Genomic DNA, 19,724 nt, shown 5'->3' on the forward strand with positions numbered 1-19,724 from the left:
TTTGTATGGTTTGTAGTTTCTGCCTAGTTCTCCTGATACGCCTTCAGAATTCTGCATGCCTTGTTCACTTGTGCCTTAGGGAGGGGTCTCCCTTAGAGCTGCTTTCTTTCTCCCAGACAGAGCTTGCCCTTCCTGGTACTCAGTTTAAGGTTTAGAGTACTCATGAGATTTCTTTTTATTCTCCTACTTTGCACTCAGACTTTATTCGTATCTATGGGCCTGTACTTCAGCGGGGGTCTTTCTCATCTTTCCAGCCCTACTTCTCTTGTCATTCTCATGAGCAATTAATGGATACCTGTGGAAAATAGATGGCAAGTGGATGGGATCCTCTTGTGTCTAGAGTTCTCAGTGATTCTAAACTATCATGCATCCCCCAGTGGGTCTTTTAACATTTGTTAAAAGTCCAGTTTTTTTCTTATCAACTTTCTTCTCATACTACTCTGCGAAGAATGAAAGCCACTATTCATTTTTTCTCTTTCCTATGAGAGACCTTTGACTTTTACAGTTTTTGTTCATTGGATTCCTTTAGGAACTCTGCTCTGATGAATGTCAAAAAGCTTTGATAGATTACATGTTTCATTCTTGTTGCTACAATGGAATAGAATTCTCTTGCAGTTTTCCACATCTTATGAGAAGAGGAAGAATGAGCTAACATACACACACAGCTACAAATTTTATGATTCATTTATACTAAATTTGATAATTCTCCTAGATAAAGTTGCCAGTAGTTCATCTCTGTTCTGTCAGCTAATCTCTGCTTTGTCATTACTTAATCTCTGACTCCTCTCTTGCCTGTAGTTATTCTGCTTGAAGTAGTTATTCTTCCTTTCTTTTATTTTTGTTGTTTCCTTAACTGTTAAGCTGAAATTATCAAAATAATTCTTCAAAATTAGAGTAGCAAGTAATTTCTTAGGAGCTATCCAAATCTACACATTTCTTTAGTATAGATGCTGAATAGAAAAATAGTGAGTTTTAACAACTTAAATTAGATGTAAATTAATTTTTTGTTTCTCATTCATTGGGTTAAGAAATAAACGCAGGATATTTTTTCCTAATATAGCTTGATATTTTATAGGACAATCTCATTGACTGCAAGCTTCTATAGCTGTCAAGAAGCATATATGTTTAATTTTAGTACTGTGCAACTTTGGTCTCTCTTATTTCAACTCTCATTCTTCAGTGTAGGATGTAACTGCAAATGACAGTGGCACCCTGATTTAACTAATAGGTGAAGCCTGAGTGGAATGTAGATAAGTGAGCAGTAAACTGCACTTTTCTCATTAGTTGTCTCCCAGGCTAAAATTAAACACAATAAAATGTTGCCAAATTTTAGTGATCTATGGTGGGTCTTGTCTGTGTCAATTAAGTATCAAACTAATTGCCCAGACATATATTGTAGAACTTGTGTGCTATTTTTAAAGTTTGGTGACTTGTAAATTGAGTATATGATGAAAATAGCTCTCTAAATGTAAATGAACATTATCTCTAAATTGCAATTTCAACCAAATTGGTATTAAATTAGTGGATTACCCTCTTTTATCATCTATAATATTCATAAATTTTAAGGTTGGCTGTAAGTCATGAGGTCATTTTTGGTATAATGTAATCATATAGCTTACATAGTTCGGTGAAGTTTTTTAAAAATTCTTAATTATAGTAAAATAAGATCTTCAAGTTTAATTTTCCATTTGAAAATATTTACTTTTTTTTCATTTCTCTAAAATCTCAAATAAAATGGTGTGCCAATCATATATTGAGAATGTTTTTGAAAATTCATTGAAAACAGTTGTAGACACATCTGTAAAGACTTTTATAATAATTTATACAATATGGAGAATAGCTATAATTTCTTAACATGCTTGTATTTTGTCCAGTTTGCATACATTTAAATTTATATGCCATTTTGTTTACTATGTTTTTATCATAATTAAAAAATTCATAGTATATAACGTGGCCTGTACTTAGATGCATAATCTAAAAGAACATAATCCTGAGTTATTTAAAAAACCAACTCAGTATCTTCTTTCTTTCTTACTATTTTTTTTTCAATATAACATTAGGTATGTATAAAAGTATGTAACATATATGTAAGTATTGAATTAAAATTATGTAATGAATATCATTTACTGTTGGCTGAGAAGTTGGTCATCAATTTATTTGCCTGTATAAATTCTTTCCTCAAGTGAGCTATCTTTTTATTTTGAGAGAACTTTCCTGATCTTTTCTTTATCTTCACTTGTTAACAACTTTTTTTTTTTCTTAGTGTAGATTTCTTTTAATTATCCAGTTTGGGATATATTGGGCCTGCTAGATTTAAGATTTATTATCTTTCAACATTTCTGTAAAATACTCAGCCATTACTTTTTTTTTTTTTAAAAACTATATTGCCTTTCGCCATTTTCTAGTATATCTTCCGAGTCCAGTAAGATGTATGTTAGGTCTTCTTGCTCAGACCTCTCTAGCTCAAACTCCATTTTAAAAGTTTCATTATTTTTCAATCTGGGGTTGCATTCTAAATTATCTTGTTATGTATCTTCCATTTCCTTAATTCTCTTTTCAGCTGCATCTAATATCCTTTATAACATGTTCAGTGAGTTTTTTACTTTAACAATTTGTCATTTCTATGATTTTCATTTTTCTTTGAAATCTGTCTACTTGTTGCTAGGTTTTCTCACTCAGGCATCTCTATCTCTAACTTTATTTTAAAAGTTTCATTATTTTTCAGTCTGGGGTTGCATTCTAAATTATCTCTTGTTATATATCTTCCATTTCCTTAATTTTCTCTTCAACTGCATATGCTTTAAAAAAAATAAGTAATGACTGAGTATTTTACAGAAATGTTGAAAGATAATAAACCTTAAATCTAGGAGGCCCAGTATACCCCAAACTGGATAATTAAAATAAATCTACACTAAGCAAAAAAACAAAAAAAAAAAACAACAAAAAAAACTTGTAAACAAGTGAAGGTAAAGAAAAGATCAGGAAAGTTCTCTCAAAACAAAAAGATAGATCACCTGAGGAAATAATTTATAAAGGCAAATAAATTGATGACCAACTTCTCAGCCAATAGTAAAGTGGTTTGCTTTTTGCACTCCTTGCTGACTTTTTGTTATAGGACACATAAATGACAGATCATAATTTGTGGCTGTCACCTAGCAATGAATTGGAGACTTTCTCAAAGAGATAACTTTTTTCTGTTTTTTTTTTTTTTTTTTCCCTCTAGTGTCTAGAGGTAAGGTCCCCAACCTCTGGGCCAGGGACCAGCACCAGTCCATGGCCTGTTAGGAACTGGCCACACAAAAGGAGATAAGCAACAGACAAGCAAGCATTACCACCTGAGCTCTGCCTTCTGTCATATCAGTGGTGGCATTAGATTCTCATAGGAGGGCAAACCTGATTGTTCCTGAACATGCAAGGGTTCTAGGTTGTGTATGCTCTTTTTGAGTGTTGAATTAATTCCTGATGATCTGAGGTGGAACAGTTTCATCCTGAAACCATCTCTCCACCCACCAAGTCCAAGGAAAAATTGTCTTCCACAAAACCAGTTCCTGGTGCCAAAAAGGTTGGGTGGTACTACTGTCTTCACAAGAAAGTGTAAGGCTCATCTATCTCTCTTTTCTGCTGTCTCAAGTTTCAGAATCTCAGTTACATTTTTTGTTGGGGAGGGTTGCAACAGAACTCCTTTTTTTAATGTTTCCTTTTCTAGTTATAACTAGTTTCACAAATTTTCAGTAATTATTTTGGTGTTTACTTCCATATTTTTAAATAACAGATTTTCTTGGTTTTTCTTGAATATTCATTTTGGAGCATTATTCTTGACTTCTTACTGTAGAAAATGATAATTGGCTATTTTTCACTTTCTCCAGCATTTATTACATATTCTTATTTGCTCATACTCCTAATGTTGTTATATCCTAAATTTGTTTGATTAAATTGTTTATTCATTTATTATTTCAGAATTTATATCATTCCATTTATTAACACTGTTCATGTCACAGTTGTCTTGTATCTTATGTTTAGCTATTCTTTCCTTTGTAACATTTGATGTATTTAATAATTGTGGTTTGTTGTTACCAAGCTTTCTATATACCTGGGACTAATTCACTGTTATAAGTCTTAGAATTCCCATCACTTTTCTCCTGTGTTAGGTCCTTTGTCTTCTGGATCCAAAGTCTTCTTTCTTCATGTAATTCACTTTTCTTTTGGTGAATGCTTTCTGCATTGTTAATAAATAATATTTATTATATATGGTATTTATGTGATATTAGTTATAGAATAAATTACAGTACAAGGAGATCATTTGACAGAAAGAAATTCATAGTAATTTAAATCGAATTATAATTTTATTTCTCTAAAAGACCTCTTAGAAAGGTCTTTTAACCTTTGATGTTGAAGTATATATTCATGAATTTAAAGAAATCTTTTAAATTCTTTAAATCATGTTCAATTAATTGCTTTAAAATCAAAACATCTTATAAACAATTTTTCATTTTGGGGCAATATTCTGTTTCTCACATAGTAGCATTTTTTGAGAGAATCAGTTGTTATAAGAATACAGTGCAAATTTAATCTTACTGTATGTATCATACTACTTTATTTTTGTAAATCTGTGGAAATGACAATCTTTGCTGTAATAGAGCTGCTAGAATTGTTTCAAAATGGGATATCATATTGGGAAAGTCCTATTTATTTCTCTTAATATAGTATTTTTATGCCTTTATTCTGTGTTTAGGTGATACTTGAGAAATAGAAGAATTTAGGTCCTTATGAGAAATTTGCAATCTTTGACAGTAAGAAATATATGTTAAATTAAATATTAAATTGGGTTTCCAGTTGACTTTAATTATGAATCCCCTTTTGCAATCATCTTGCATTTAACTTTTCTGTGTCTTTCTTTTCTGACATTTGCTTGAGTGAATCATTGGTCACAGTACACATAGTTGTCCTTGAGAAAGTACGTTTCTTTTGTGTCTGAGCATGCTGCCTAGGGATTTATACTGATTCTGGGCCCATGGAAAAAGTAGAACTATATGGTGGAACAGGAGTATACATGGAAAATTTTGGTTATTTGAAGATTCTGTGGAAAGCTGTGAAAAAAGGATAAATTTCTTTTTCTCTTATTTCTTCTCTTCCATCCTTTTATCTCTGTCTTTTTATATATCAATTTTCATAGGACTTGTTATTAATACTAATTTTCCTGGTTTAAATAACATATAACATAATAGAACAAATGTACTATTTTCAGTTATCCTGAGAACCAGCTATCGTTTATTCTGACATACTCTTTTTTAGCCTCCTACCATGTGGCAGATACTAATAGTTATTTTTTTCTTATCCTTTCTCTTCTCCAACCCTTCACCCTCCACCTTCTAATAGGCCCCAGTGTCTGTTGTTCCTCTCCGTGTGTTCATGTGTTGTCACCATTTAGCTGCCACTAGTAAATGAGAACATGTGGATTTTGTTTTCTGTTCCTGTGTTAGTTTGCTAAGGATAATGGCCTCCATCTTTATCCATGTTCCTGCAAAAAACATGATTTGTTCTTTTTTATGGTTGCATAGTATTCCATGGTGTATACATAGCACATTTTCTTTATCCAGACTGCCATTGATGGGCATTTAGGTTGATTCCATTTCTTTGCTACTGTGAATAGTGCTGCAGTGGACATACGTGTGCATGTGTCTTTACGGTAGAATGATTTATATTGTTTTTGGTATTTACCTTGTAATGGGATGACTGGGTTGAATGACAGTTCTGTTTTTAGCTCTTTGAGGAATTACCACACTGTTTTCCACAATGGTTGAACTAATTTACGCTCCCACCAACAGTGTATAAGTGTTCCCTTTTCTCCACAATCTCACCAACCTCTTTTTTTTGTTTGTTTTTGTTTTTTGCCTTTTTAATAATAGCCATTCTATCTGGTGTGAAATGGTATCTCATTGTAGTTTTGATTTACATTTCTCTAATGATCAATGATGTGGAGCTTTTTTCCATAAGCCTTTTGGCCACATGTATGTCTTCTTTTGAAAAGTGTCTGTTCATGTTTTTTGCCCACTTTTTAATGTTTTTTTAATAATAGATTTGTTTATGTTCCTTATAGATGCTGGATATTAGCCCTTGGTCAGATGCATAGTTTGCAGACATTTTCTTCCATTCTTTAGGTTGTCTGTTTAGTCTGTTGATGGTTTCATATGGCATCATCATCATGAAATCTTTGCCTGTTCCTATGTCCAGAATGGTTGCCTACACTGTCTTCCAGGATTTTTATAGTTTTGGGTTTTACATTTAAGTCTTTTATCCATCTTTGGTTGATTTTTGTATATGGTCTAAGGAAGGGGTTCAGTTTCAATTATTTGTATATGTGTAGCCAATTCCAGCACCATTTATTGCATAGGGAATCCTTTCCCCAATTGCCTTTTTTTGTCAGGTTTGTTGAAGATAAGATAGTTGTAGGTGTGTGGTCTTATTTCTTGGCTGTCTATTCTGTTCCATTGGTTTATGTATCTGTTTTTGTAAAGGTGCCATGCTGTTTTGGTTACTATAGTCCTGTAGTATAGTTTGAAGTTGGGTGATGTGATGCCTCCAGCTTTGTTCTTTTAGCTTAGGATTGCCTTGACTACTCAGGCTCCTTTTTCATTTCATATGAATTTTAAAATGGGTTTTTCTAGTTCTGTGAAGAATGTCATTGGTAGTTTGATAGGAATAGCATTGAATCTGTAAATTGCTTTGGCTAGAATGGCCCTTTTAATGATATTGATTCTTCCTATCCATGAGCATGGAAAATTTCTCTATTTGTTTCTGTCTTCTCTTTGAGCATGTTTTGTAGTTCTCATTATAGGGATCTTTCACCTCCCTGGTTAACTGTCTTCCTAGGTATTTTATTCTTTTTTTTTGGCAAGTGTGAATGGATTGCACTCCTGATTTGGCTCCCGACTTGATGGTTGTTAGTGTATAGGAATGCTAATAATTTTTGTCTGTTGAATTTGTATCCCAAGACTTCACTAAAGTTCTTTATCAGCTTAAGGAGGTTTTAGGGCAAAACTGTGGGATTTTCTAGATATATATTTTCATGTTGTCTGCAAAAAGATAATTTGACTTCTCTTCCTATCTGGGTAGACTTTATTTCTTTCTTTTGCCTGATTGCTCTGGCCAGGACTTCCAGTACTATGTCTAATAGGAGTGGTAAGAGAGGGCATCCTTGTTTTGTGCCAGTTTTCAAGGGAAATGCATCCAGCTTCTCCCGATTCAGTATGATGTTGGCAGTGGTTTTGTCATAGATGGCTCTTATTATTTTGAGGTCTGTTTCTTCAATATATAGTTTATTGAGAATTTTTAACACGAAGGGCTATTGAATTTTATTTAAAACCCTTTCTGCATCTATTGAGATAATCATGGACTTTTTAGTTTTGAGATGATCATGGGGTTTTTAGTTCTTTTTATGGGATGAATCACTTTTTTTTTTTTTTAACTTTTTGAGACAGAGTCTTGCTCTGTTGCCAGGTGCCAGGCTGGAGTGCAGTGGCATGATCTCGGCTCACTGCAACCTCCACCTCCCAGGTTCAAGCAATTCTCCTGCCTCAGCCTCCCAAGTAGCTGGGACTACAGACGTGCGCCACCATTCCCAGCTAATTTTTGTATTTTACTAGAGATGAGGTTTCACCATGTTGACCAGGATAGTCTCAATCTCTTGACCTCATGATCTACCCACCTCGGCCTCCCAAAGTGGTGGGATTACAGGCATGAGCCACTGTGCCTGGCCCCATTTATTGATTTATATATGTTGAACCAACCTTGCATCCCAGGGATAAAGACTACTTGATCATGGTGGATAAGCTTTTTGATATGCTGCTGGATTAAGTTTGCCAGTATTTTGTTGAGGATTTTTGCACTGAAAACTCCATTGGCCTGAAGTTTTCTTTTTTTGGTTGTATTTCTGCCAGGTTTTGATATTAGGATGATGCTGGCCTCATAGAATGAGTTAGGAAAGATTCCTTCCTTTTCAAGTTTTTTGAATCATTTCAACTGGAATGGTATCAGGTCTTCATCTGGTAAAATACAGCTGTATATCCATCTGGTCCTGGAAGTTTTTTGGTTTGTAGGCTATTTATTACTGATTCAATCGGAACTTGTTTTTGGTCTGTTCAGAGATTCAGTGTCTTCTTGGTTCAGCCTTGTGAGGGTGTATGTGTTTAGGAATTTATTCATTTCTTCTAGGATTTTTAGTTTGTATGCATAGAGGTGTTTCTGGTAGTTTCTGATGGTTATTTGTTTTTCTGTGGAGTCAGTAGCAACATACCCTTTGTTGTTTCTGCTTGTGTTTATTTGATCATCTCTCTTTTCTTTATTAGTCTAGCTAGTGGCCTATCTTATTAATTTTTTCAAATAACCAACTCATAGTTTTATTGATCTTTTCTATGTTTTTTGTGTGTTGATCTTCAGTTCTGCTCTGATTTTGGTTACTTCTTGTCTTTTGCAACCTTTGGGGTTGGTTTCCTCTTGGTTGTCTAGTTCTTTTCCTTGTGATGTTAGGTTGTTAATTTAAGATCATTCTAACTTTTTGAAGTGAGTTTGGTGTTATAGATTAGTGCTATACATTTTCCTCTTAACACTGCCTTAGCTGTGTCCCAGAGATTCTGGTATGTTGGATCTGTGTTCTCATTAATTTCAAAGAACTTCTTGATTTTGGGCATATTTCCTATATGCTACAGGTACAGCTGATAATAAAACTGACAAATATCCCTTCCTTCATATTCCATATATCCTAGCAGAGCTAATAATATTTGTATTAAAAATATATGTACAATTACAGAAACTTATTTACAGATGTATATAACCTTCACATAAACTGAGAATTGTATATTCTGCTTTAGGTAATTTCCATTTGAACTACTTTTCATCAGAAAGGATAAAAAATAGGTTAGTTAGTAAGTTGGAATTGCAACTTGTTACACTTCAGCTTTGTGTTTTATGTCACAATGTTAGCCTGCATTTAATCTAGGCTGCTCTTTCTTTTTGCTTTTGAACCTTAAAAGTTGTAATTTTCAGTGATTTATTGAATGATTATAATAATTATTTCAAATCATGAATCAATTTTGTAATATAAATGAAAAAGTTATTTAGGAATATTTTACCTAAAGTATTTCATTTTCAGGTCCAATATAAAAATTGTTCTTTGCCTAAAAAGTTGAACTTATTATTATATTTTATAGATGGATATACTTTTAATGAGATGTAATTCACTTTCCATACAATTATTTTATATTGTGTGATTCAGTGGTTTATAGTATATTCACCAGGCTGTACAATCATTTTCCAATTTCAGAATATTTTCATCACTCAAGAAAACCACATAACTCTTAGCAGTTATTTCTACTTTCCCCTCCCGCAGGCCCTGGTAACCACAAATCTACTTTTTGTCTCTATGTTTTTGCCTCTTCTGGCAATTTCATATAAGTGGAATTCTAAAATATATATATATATATATTGGTCTGGCTGATTTCACTTAATATGTTTTCGAGATTCATCAATGCTGTAGCATGTATCAGTACTTCATTTCTTTTTATGGATGAATACTTTTCCACTGTATGGAAATACCACGTTTTATTTATTCGTCAACTTGGAAATTTATATTGATTACACTTTTTGGCTGTTATGAATTATGCTGATATGAGCATTTGAATACAAGTTTTTGTGTGGGCATAAGTTTTCGGTGCCCACATTTCCTCAAAAAGACATAGTTACAATATGACCCAGTTATGCCATACCATTTTCCAAAGTGGCTACACCAGTTTACAATCCTACCAGCAATGTATCAGGATTTGCATTCCTCCACATCCTTTCCAATGCTTGTTACTGTTTGTCTATTATATCATAGCTATCCTACATGGTGTAAAGTGATAAATAGCTTATTTTTTTTTAAGTGAGGAATTATATAACAGTTTAAAAATCTTGTCTTTTAGGTGTTGTGCTTCTTTGCAGTGTACAAGGACTAGCAGTTAATATTGACCCAATCTTATATACATGGCTCATCTATCAGCCTCAGAAACGAACAAGTAGACATATGCAACAGGTAAGAGATTTTTACAATTTTTTTCTCTTAATAAATATTTTCCTTATTTAGTAGAATTATATATGTCTTTTGATTGATTCTTTTTTTAACAAATGTACCAGATTTCCTTTGTCTCCCACTTTAGCCCTTTCAAGCAATTCTATTCCTTATTTTTGCATGAGAACTTGCATGCCAATAAGTTTCTTTGACTACTAATGGTGCTTTCCATACAATGGCTTGTAAAATGGAAACTAGTTTAGGAGTCCTGTTTCACTGGTCTTCATTTTTTCATAATGCCTACATGTCTGTTCTCACAGTGTGCAATACAGAAGAATTACTCAGTAAATGAATTTTGGCTTTTGTTTTTTGTTTGTTTTTGTTTTGTTTTTGAGACACAGTTTCACTCTACCTCCCAGGCTGGAGTGCATTGGTGCTATCTCAGCCCACTCCTGGGTTCAAGTGATTCTCTCTCTCTGGACCACCTCCCAGTTTCAAGTGATTCTCATGCCTCAACCTCTTGAGTAGCTGGGATTACAGGCATGCACCACTGGGCCTGGCTAATTTTTGTATTTTTAGTAGAGATGGGGTTTCATCATGTTGGCCAGACTGTTCTCAAACTCCTAATCTCAAGTGATCCACTTGCCACGGCCTCCCAAAGTTCTGGGATTGCAGGTGTCAGCCATGGCGCCTGGCCGGTTTTTGTTTTTATCTCTACATTTCCTTGTCATATTTGTTTTTTTTGTTTTTTTTTTTTTTTAGCAAACATACATTGAATACCTAATCCTGGGATTGGGATGATGGTGCAAAAAAGGTTGGAATATATGTTTGTTTAAAAAGATAAAAATTACAAAGTAGTAAGTAGGCAATTATAATTGCTAGAATACTTAAACATAATTCTGACAGTTTTATTATTTTCATTTTAAAGATGAAGACACTGACGCTTATTGAGATTCACTTAGCTGTAGTCACACAGCTACAAGTAAATGGCAGAACTAAGAATTTTTGAGGCCAAATTTGTGCTTTGTTGAATTATAATTTCCCATCAACTTAAGTATAATTTTGCAATATCGTCTTTGGAATAGCTTTGTATCCTTTTTCTGAAGTAACTTCAAGCTAGTTGATGGGAGAAAAATACACAATTTTATAATTATGTAAGAACTAAAAAGTTTAACAAAAAAGTATTATCTAACAAGCATCTTTTAAAGGTTTTTCTTTACTTTGTCCTAATTTTATTTGAAACTTCCACCATCCCTGTCCCCATTTTTCCTTTTAATGAATACTTACAGAATAAAGGCAGCATGCTATACACAGCCACAGAAATAAAAGTCATAGGTGAGACTATTCCTCCCTCTGAGAGTATTTAGTGTATTTGAGAATCTTAAAGGATATAGTAATGCCATTTTTAGTAATTACTGTATATATGTATGTCCAGGATTATGTGAAAACAAAAAAGAGGAATAGTTCTCACAGGCAGGGGAGTGTGTGAAAAGGAGGAATTAACAACTAAGCTGAGTAACCTAGGAGTGAGCCAGACAGGGAAGGTTGTTCTAGACTGAACTTTTTGAGCAAAGGCAAAAAAGATGTGAAAGCATGGCAAGAAAGAGACTTCAGTGGTTCCAGAAGGGAGTCAAGTGTTCCTGTAGAGACTGGGAGAAATTGGAAACCAACTTCTAAAAAAAAATACTTGTAGTCCTAGGTATTTGAGGCTATATTTTGAAGGGTAAAGAGGAGCTATAGGAAACTGGTATAACAGATTTGGATTTTAGAAAGTTTACTCTAGCAGAATATAGAGAATGGGTGATAGAGAAGTTAGACTAATGGCAGTAAACAGTTGGGAAAAACTTTCATTGTAAATTCTTGATTGGTTATTCTGTAAGTAATACAGCTATTTCTAGTGTACCATAGTATGTCTGAAGGTCAAGTAGAGTGTTCTAGCAGCTTAACTAAATTAGACATTTATTTCATGGATACCAAGAATATTTAAAGATTCTGATTTTTAACTTTTAAAAATATTACAGCTTTTAAAATGAATATACAGTCATGTGCCCTTTAATGATGGAAATACGTTCTGAGAAATGCATCATTAGGCAATTTTGTTGTTGTGCAAACATCATAGAATATACTTATGCAAACCTAGATGATGGTATAGCCTACTAGACATCTGGGGTATAACCCATCTCTGGTGTAGCTTATTACTCCTAGGGTACAAACCTGTACAGAGTATTACTGTACCGAATACCTTAGGCAATTGTAACACAAAGGTAAGTATTTGTATATCTAAACATAGAAAAGGTATAGTAAAAATATGCCATTATAATCTTATGGAACCACCATTATATATGCAGTCCATTGTTGACTGAAACATTGTTATGTGGTACATAATTATATGTATATTTTTCTAATTCAGAAATAATGGCTTAATTTAGAAACTAAACTACTTCTAATACCGATACTTTGGGAGGCAAGGTGGGAGAATTGCTTGAGCCCAAGAGTTCAAGACTAGCCTGGGCAACAAAGCGAGACTCTTTCTTTACAGAAAATAAAAATTATCTCTACATGGTGGTGCAGGCCTATAGTCCCAGCTACATTGGAGGTGGAAGTAGGAGGATTGTTTCTGCCTGGGTGGTGGAGGCTGCAGTGAACAATGATCATACCACTGTACTGCAGCCTGGACAACAGGGTGAGACCCTATCCCTAAAAATAATAAAAATAAAAGGTAAACTAACAAATACCATAACTCCACTCATTCAGAGTTACAAAAAATGTTGGAGTATATGTCTCCGTAGCTAAATCTTTGCATTCATCTTTATTCACTTAGAGTATATTTTTACAAGTGTAATTAGTAGTACTAGGCAAGTATTTTGCATTTTAGAAATATATTTTAAGACTTTTGTTATATCACCAAATTGCTTCCAGAATTGGTATACAGTTTGCATTTTCTTTTTTTTTTTTCATACAGGGTCTTGGTCTGTGGCCCAGGCTCCAGTGCAGTGCTGTGATCACAGGTCACTGCAGTCATGACTTTGTGGGCTCAAGTGATCCTCTTTTCTAAGCCTCCTGAGTAGCGGGGACCACAGGCACATGCCACCCTGCCTAGTTAATTTAAAAAAAATTTTTTTTTAGAGATGATGTCTCACTGTTGCCCAGGCTGGTCTGAAACTCCTAGGCTCAAGTGATCTACCTACTTTAGCCTACCAAAGTGCTGAGATTATAGGCATGAATATGTCATGAATATGTCATGCCTATAATATAGGCATGTTTAGGCCAGTTTATATTTTAAACAGTAATTGATAGCATTATTATTTTACTACAGTTTGGTGTACTCAAAAACACACTTTTAAAAATGTCCTCAATCTACTATTTTAGTCTTTAAGTTCCCGCCAACAACTTCACCATGGAAAATTGAGAGAATTTCATAGTCGAGTCATTTGTTTCCATACCCAGGTCCAATAATTATCAAGTCATGACCACTCATCTTTACTTTTAAAATTTATTAGTTGAAAAAATGCTAATATATAATATTGGTGAAAATGTAGAGAATGATTACTACTGTTGTGAGTGAAAATTTGATAAATTTGTCAGTATCTAGTTAAGTTGAAAATGAGCAGAACTTATAACACCAAACTTCTACTTCTTGATGTAGGTATGCTCTTACAATGAAATTCATATAACTAAGGAATACTGTGTAAGACTGCTGTTGCACATTCATTACAATAATGTGAAAACTTCAAAACCTAAATGAAAATTTGTAAGAAGGTTGATAAAGTATGAAATATTCACGATATAACATTTATTAAAAATTATACAATAGACCTTAGTATGGATGTCTCAAAATTATATTTGATGCAAAGGCAGTTTCCCAAGGATGTATGCAATATGAGAGCAATTACATTTTTTTTTCTAAAACTACCCTTAATATGTATATGTATGTGTGTCTGTAAGTGCAAGGTATAAAAATTAAATTGAAGGATTTGTACTAATATCACAATAATGGTTGACTCTGGGAGGAAAGGGCAGTAGGTTGGCAGTCAAAGGGGATTTTAGTATTATCTATAATACTAATTTTTTTGAAAAAAGAAAATATGATAAATTGTTAATAGCCATTAATTATTGGTTATAGTTGATATTTTGTATTCTTTGTAATCCTTTAGTATTTTTTTATTTGTTAAATTAATAATTAGTTTAAGATGGTTACCTTTTATAGGATGCAGCTCTGAAAAGCTTTAGGTATTTTGGGATCATGGGACACTTTTGGGCTTAAGGTAGAACAGATCTGGGGCTAGAGTGCAACCAAAATTTTAGGAGAGCTGCAGTACCAGAAGGAAAAAGAATATAAGCAGGGTAATAGGAGGTTGTTAAAAATAAATACTGCTGGGCCAGGCACGGTGACTCACACCTGTAATTCTAGCACTTTGGGAGGCTGAGGTGGGTGGATCACAAGGTCAGGAGTTCGAGACCAGCCTGGCCAATATGGTGAAACCCCATCTCTACTAAAAATACAAAAATTAGCAGGGTGTGGAGGCAGATGCCTGTAGTCCCAGCTACTCGGGAGGCTGAGGCAGGAGAATCACTTGAACCTGGGAGGCAGAGGTTGCAGTGAGCAAAGATCACGCCACTGCACTCCAGCCTGGGCGATAGAGCAAGACTCTGTCTCAGAAATAAATAAACAAATAAATAATAAATAAATAAATACTGCTTATTTTGATGTTTTTGACAAAGGTAGTCATATTTCTAGAATAGTGGAGGAAATTACTGGTCTTACTTCTTATCTGGTATCCCTTAATGCCTGACATGCAGCACCTTTATTAGCTGTCATTCAATAAATATAGGTACTTTGTATACAGGTGTATACAAGGCATACAAGAGCCTTACTCTTGTGTTAGAAAGTGGTTTTGCTAGGCCTTGGCCTTTTAATTCTTGGTTATGTGAAAATACACCTAGAGTTGGCTGGGCACAGTGGCTTATGCCTATAATCCCACCACTTTGGGAGGACAAGGCAGGTAGACCACCAAGTCAGGAGCTCAAGACCAGCCTGGCCAAGATGGTAAAACACCATCTCTACTAAAAATACAAAAATTAGCCATGTGTGGAGGCAAATGCCTGTAATCCTAGCTACTTGGGAGGCTGAGGCAGGAGAATCTCTTGAACCTTGGGGGAGGGCACGGAAGTTGCAGTGGGCCAAAATCACGCTACTGCACTCCAGTCTGGGTAACAGAGTAAGATACCATCTTAAAAAAAAAAGAAAGAAAAGAAGATACACCCAGAGTTTTAGCTATCCAAAGGTTTTTTTGTTTGTTGTTTAGTATTGCCAGTACTATGAAAATTTATTGGATCTATAAAACTTTGTGCTTTCATTAGTTGCATCTTTCAGCTATTATGCTTGAATTCAGATTGAATTCACACTGTATAGCATGTAAATTTTCTCTAGTTACTTATTATATAGTTGACCCTAGAACAACACTAAGGCTAGGAACACCAGCTCCCAGCTTGGTCAAAAACTTGTGTATAACTTTTGACTCCCTCCAAAGTTAACTAATAGCCTACTGTTGATCAGAAGCCTTAACAATAACACATGGTTAATGAACACCTATTGTATATATTATACATATTATATATGATATTCTTACAATAAACTAGATAAAAGAAAATGTTATTAAGAAAGTCACAAGGAAGAGAAAATACTATATAGGACGAAAGTAGATTATACCTGAAGGTCTTCATGTTGAATAGTAGGCTGAGGAGGAAGAAGAGGAGGGGTTTGTCTTGCTGTCTCAGAAGTGGCAGATGTGGAAGAAAATCCACATGTAAGTGAACTCATGGGGTTCAAACTTATGTTGTTCAAGGGACAGCTGTATATTAATTTTAATACTGAACTTAGTTGTAAGTTTTTAGAGTTTGGATTGTATTCCAGGTATATAAATGGACAGAAATTCAAGGGATTATGAAGTCACTAAATATTAGAGCATAAAGAGGTTTTCCAGTAAATATCTCCATCCCTCATTAATTTTTAGATGGAGAAAGTTAAGTGCATCAAAGCTTAACAGCATGTGGAGCATTTCTCATTTAGGTCTTAAAAATGATTTCCAATTTAGATTTGTGTATTATCAGTTTGACTAAATACTGGATATAAAAGCAGGTACTCTCTATATTGTAATGCTTCTGACAATTTATTTAATCTTTTCCTTCTCTCATTTTTGAATTTCTTGTCCTTTTATTAACTCAGACTGACTAGCAACTTGTAAAATAATATGCCTTTTTCCATGTCAGAACATGATTTTATTATATAGCCATATAATAAACATGTTTTCATTGAAATACTTTTTCATAATGTAAATTGTATTGAGTATTGTAAGTTAGCTGAGGCTTAAGGTTGGATCTATAAAACTTTGGTTGGTGTATTGAAGGTAACATTAGAATACACTGCAGCCTGACCAACCGCCACCAGATTCACCATCTGATACAGCTGTGTTACAGTTATCATCTGTTATTTCCCAAGCTACAATTTCCTTCTCAAATTGTGGCTAAAGCCCAACATTTGGTGATTGTTTCCCAACCACTTCAGCATTGATCTTTGATCCTATGGCAAACTTAAAAGTGCCTTTTTTTTTTTTTTTTGCCAATAATATGACAGAATTGTATTGGGCATCATCAGCAGTAACATCAGACTTAATTTCAGTGAATAAAGATGAAACAGCTGCTTTATTGTCCAGCTCAGCCCTCGTGCATTCAATAGAGGATCATAATATTTTTCAGCTTTCTCTAACTATATATTTTTCTGTGCCTTCTGAATATGCTATGGATGTCTTTTGTGAGATGAAATACAGAGATTTTCAGTATTCTTCAAAAAAGTTGGACTATTCATATTAACATATACATAATCAGTTTGTAAAAGTATGTTTCTAAAAATATCTTATAAGGATAACTTTATGAGCATTCTTTTCCATTTTTTGAAATCATAATTTTCAAAGTGAATTTTAATTTTAACTTGCTCTTTCCATATTAATTTAATACTTCTTACTAAAACTGTTTCTGGGTACTTACAGGCTCTTTGGTTTTTACTTAGAATTTTAACTTAAAATTTAAGTGGATAAGCATTGCTCTGTGTATGTGTATGTGCATGTGTGTGTGTGTGTGTGTGTGTGTGTGAGAGAGAGAGAGAGAGAGAGAGAAAGAGAGAGAGAGAGAGAGTGAGGTGCGGGGAGAGATGACTGGAGAGAGGGAGAGATTGATTGATTTAAAATAATGAAGTCTCAGCCCCAACTTCTGAAGGACTGTCCTCAGTATTGCCCTGTTTAACCTTTGCTGCTTAAGAAATAGTGACTAATTCAGTTTTTCATTTTGGCTCTTTCCAGCAACCTGTGGTAGCTGTTCCTCTTGTTATGCCAGTTTGTAGAAGAAAAGAAGATGAGGTGTCTATTGGAAGTGCACCCTTGGCAAAGCAACAGTCATATCAGGCCTCTGAATATGCCAGCAGCCCTATAAAAACAAAAACGGTAACAGGTACGTGTCAAGTACTGTAATGGGATTATGATTTTACTCCACTTTTAAGCTATTAAGTTAGCATCCACAATTTCATGGATGCTGGCCAAAGACGTGAAACTCCTCAGGTCGAGACAAAGAACTTTATTATCCACAGCATTAGTCACAGTATTAGCATTTTCTTGTGTTAGTGCCCTGAGCTCAGTTCCCATAGATGGCATGAAGAGGGTGAGGAATTCTGAATTTAGGGAACCTGAACCTTTTATAATGGATAGAAAGCATGCCTGCCCTTTTCTCCAGAGGGAGGCACTGTGTCTCCTTTGCGAGGGTGTAAGGAAACTTGCCTTTTGCTCAGATGCAGGATCATATTTCTGCCTTTTGAGGCTATTAGCTATGCAAACATCCTTAAAAATAGTAGGGAACAAAGACACTCACTACCTCTACTTAAAAGACTCATAGAGAATTGTCTCTCAATAGTATGTTCCTTCTTTAAGTGAATTCTTGAAAATCACAGTACATCTTAATCATCTTTCTTCCTTTCTCTCATATTCCCAGCTAGATCATCTATGCAAATATAAAGTATAACTATTCTTCTATAAAATTCTTTTATTTTCTTTTGTGTAATAAAAAAGAATTTTACATATATAATGTCAATATATAATAAAAAATAACTTTATGATTTCATTTTGTGATTTTTTTTTCTCCTTCTAGTTTTTATGATAATTGGCCACTTTTCTTTAGATAATTTTATATCTTTTCTTCAGCTTTATTTCTTACAACTCAGATATTCCCAACCATATTGAAAAAGGTTTTATAGTTTCAGTAAATCAGAACCACTTATCAAGTCTTTTATGGGCAAGACTTTTAAGTGAAATTGAAGGCAGAAATATTAATAAGATGATCCCTACACTTAAAAAATTTAAAATATCATATATATGAAGAAATTCAAATTAGCATTTGTTGCATTTTAAATCGTATTTAACAACCAAAATGCTGAAATAAATTTTTGTCATATTTTATACATAAGTATTATTTTGTGCTTTATTATTTTTCCTAAATATGACATCAATTATGTTTATTTTGTGGAATCATTAGACTTCTACCTGTCCATAACCACAAACCTTTTACTTTGTTGAGATTTTATCAATTGACAAAAATGCCTGTGCCTCATTTTGTATCACAAAAAGATTATATAATTTATGTTGAGTTTTGATTATAAAATTAAATATTCTTTCCTCTTAATGCCATGTTAAATTTAAGACTTTAGGTTTTACATAAAGGTTGATAATTGAGCTGGTAATTTACACAAAGATTTATAAACATAACTTTTTAGTTAAGAAATGTCTATTAGTGAAAATAAATGGTAAGAATTACCTTACATGCATATAAACCACATATTTAAAGTAATGGTTAAGGATAATTAATAGTGACAGAAAATGCTTATAATGTAAATGAAAATAGATGATATAAAACTATATAGAATATGTGATTACAGATTTTAAAATGCATCTGCATATGCTTGGAAAAGTTTATATGCAAATTAATACCAATCACTTATCAATTCATAAATAATATCAGTTGATCTGAGAATTATTTTACTTTATTATACTTTATGTTTTTATAAGAAATTCACACACTCCAGCCTGGGTAACAAGAGCAAAACTCTGTCTCAAAAAAAAAAAAAAAAAAAGAAATTCATAATTTTTAGTGAGGGAAAATAACAAAAGCTGAAAACATAATTTCTCATCATTAATTATTACTTTATAAACTATGAAAACATAACACATTGTTTTTTATTTTAAATTACTAATATGAACTATGGTTCTTTCCTTTAGAATAAAGGATAATTGTGTATTCTGTCTTTGGTGTTCCCCCATCTTTAGAGCTCTCAGATATCCTATAGGTAGTCTTCTTACAGATAAGGACGTGTGTATTTCACCAGATACATATTCTTACTTAAGCATTCATAAAGATTAATAGACATCCAGCTAATGCTTGCGATTGCCCTGTTTGGTGACTGTGAGCATTTATAGAAGGTAAAAGACCTTGAGAGTGTAACATTTATTGTTTATGAATTCTATTTCTTCCCCCTTGGGTGCCCGCTATTTTTTAATTCTCTGGGGAACTTGGCGGTGGTACTCTCTCTTTTCTTGAGAATACTCTGTGCTAAACATTTTCTTTACTTAGAATTACATTTTAA

At 33.6% G+C, this 19,724-nt stretch overlaps 1 protein-coding gene across 7 annotated transcripts in view; it reads left to right on the forward strand.

Annotated features, from left to right (window-relative positions):
• VPS13B (vacuolar protein sorting 13 homolog B) overlaps positions 1-19,724 on the forward strand; it is an 839,649-nt gene that overhangs the window by 338,862 nt on the left and 481,063 nt on the right. For all 7 annotated transcript variants that reach the window (XM_064384451.1, XM_012455820.2, XM_021675751.2 and 4 more), the window contains exons 20-21: positions 9,957-10,066; positions 17,398-17,545. In XM_064384451.1, coding sequence (XP_064240521.1) covers positions 9,957-10,066; positions 17,398-17,545 — 258 coding nt within the window. The remainder of the gene's footprint in view (positions 1-9,956; positions 10,067-17,397; positions 17,546-19,724) is intronic.

Source organism: Aotus nancymaae, unplaced genomic scaffold (genome assembly GCF_030222135.1).
Source record: "Aotus nancymaae isolate 86718 unplaced genomic scaffold, 86718_ANA_hifiasm-v0.15.2.pri h1tg000036l, whole genome shotgun sequence".
Taxonomy (NCBI): Eukaryota; Metazoa; Chordata; class Mammalia; order Primates; family Aotidae; genus Aotus; species Aotus nancymaae.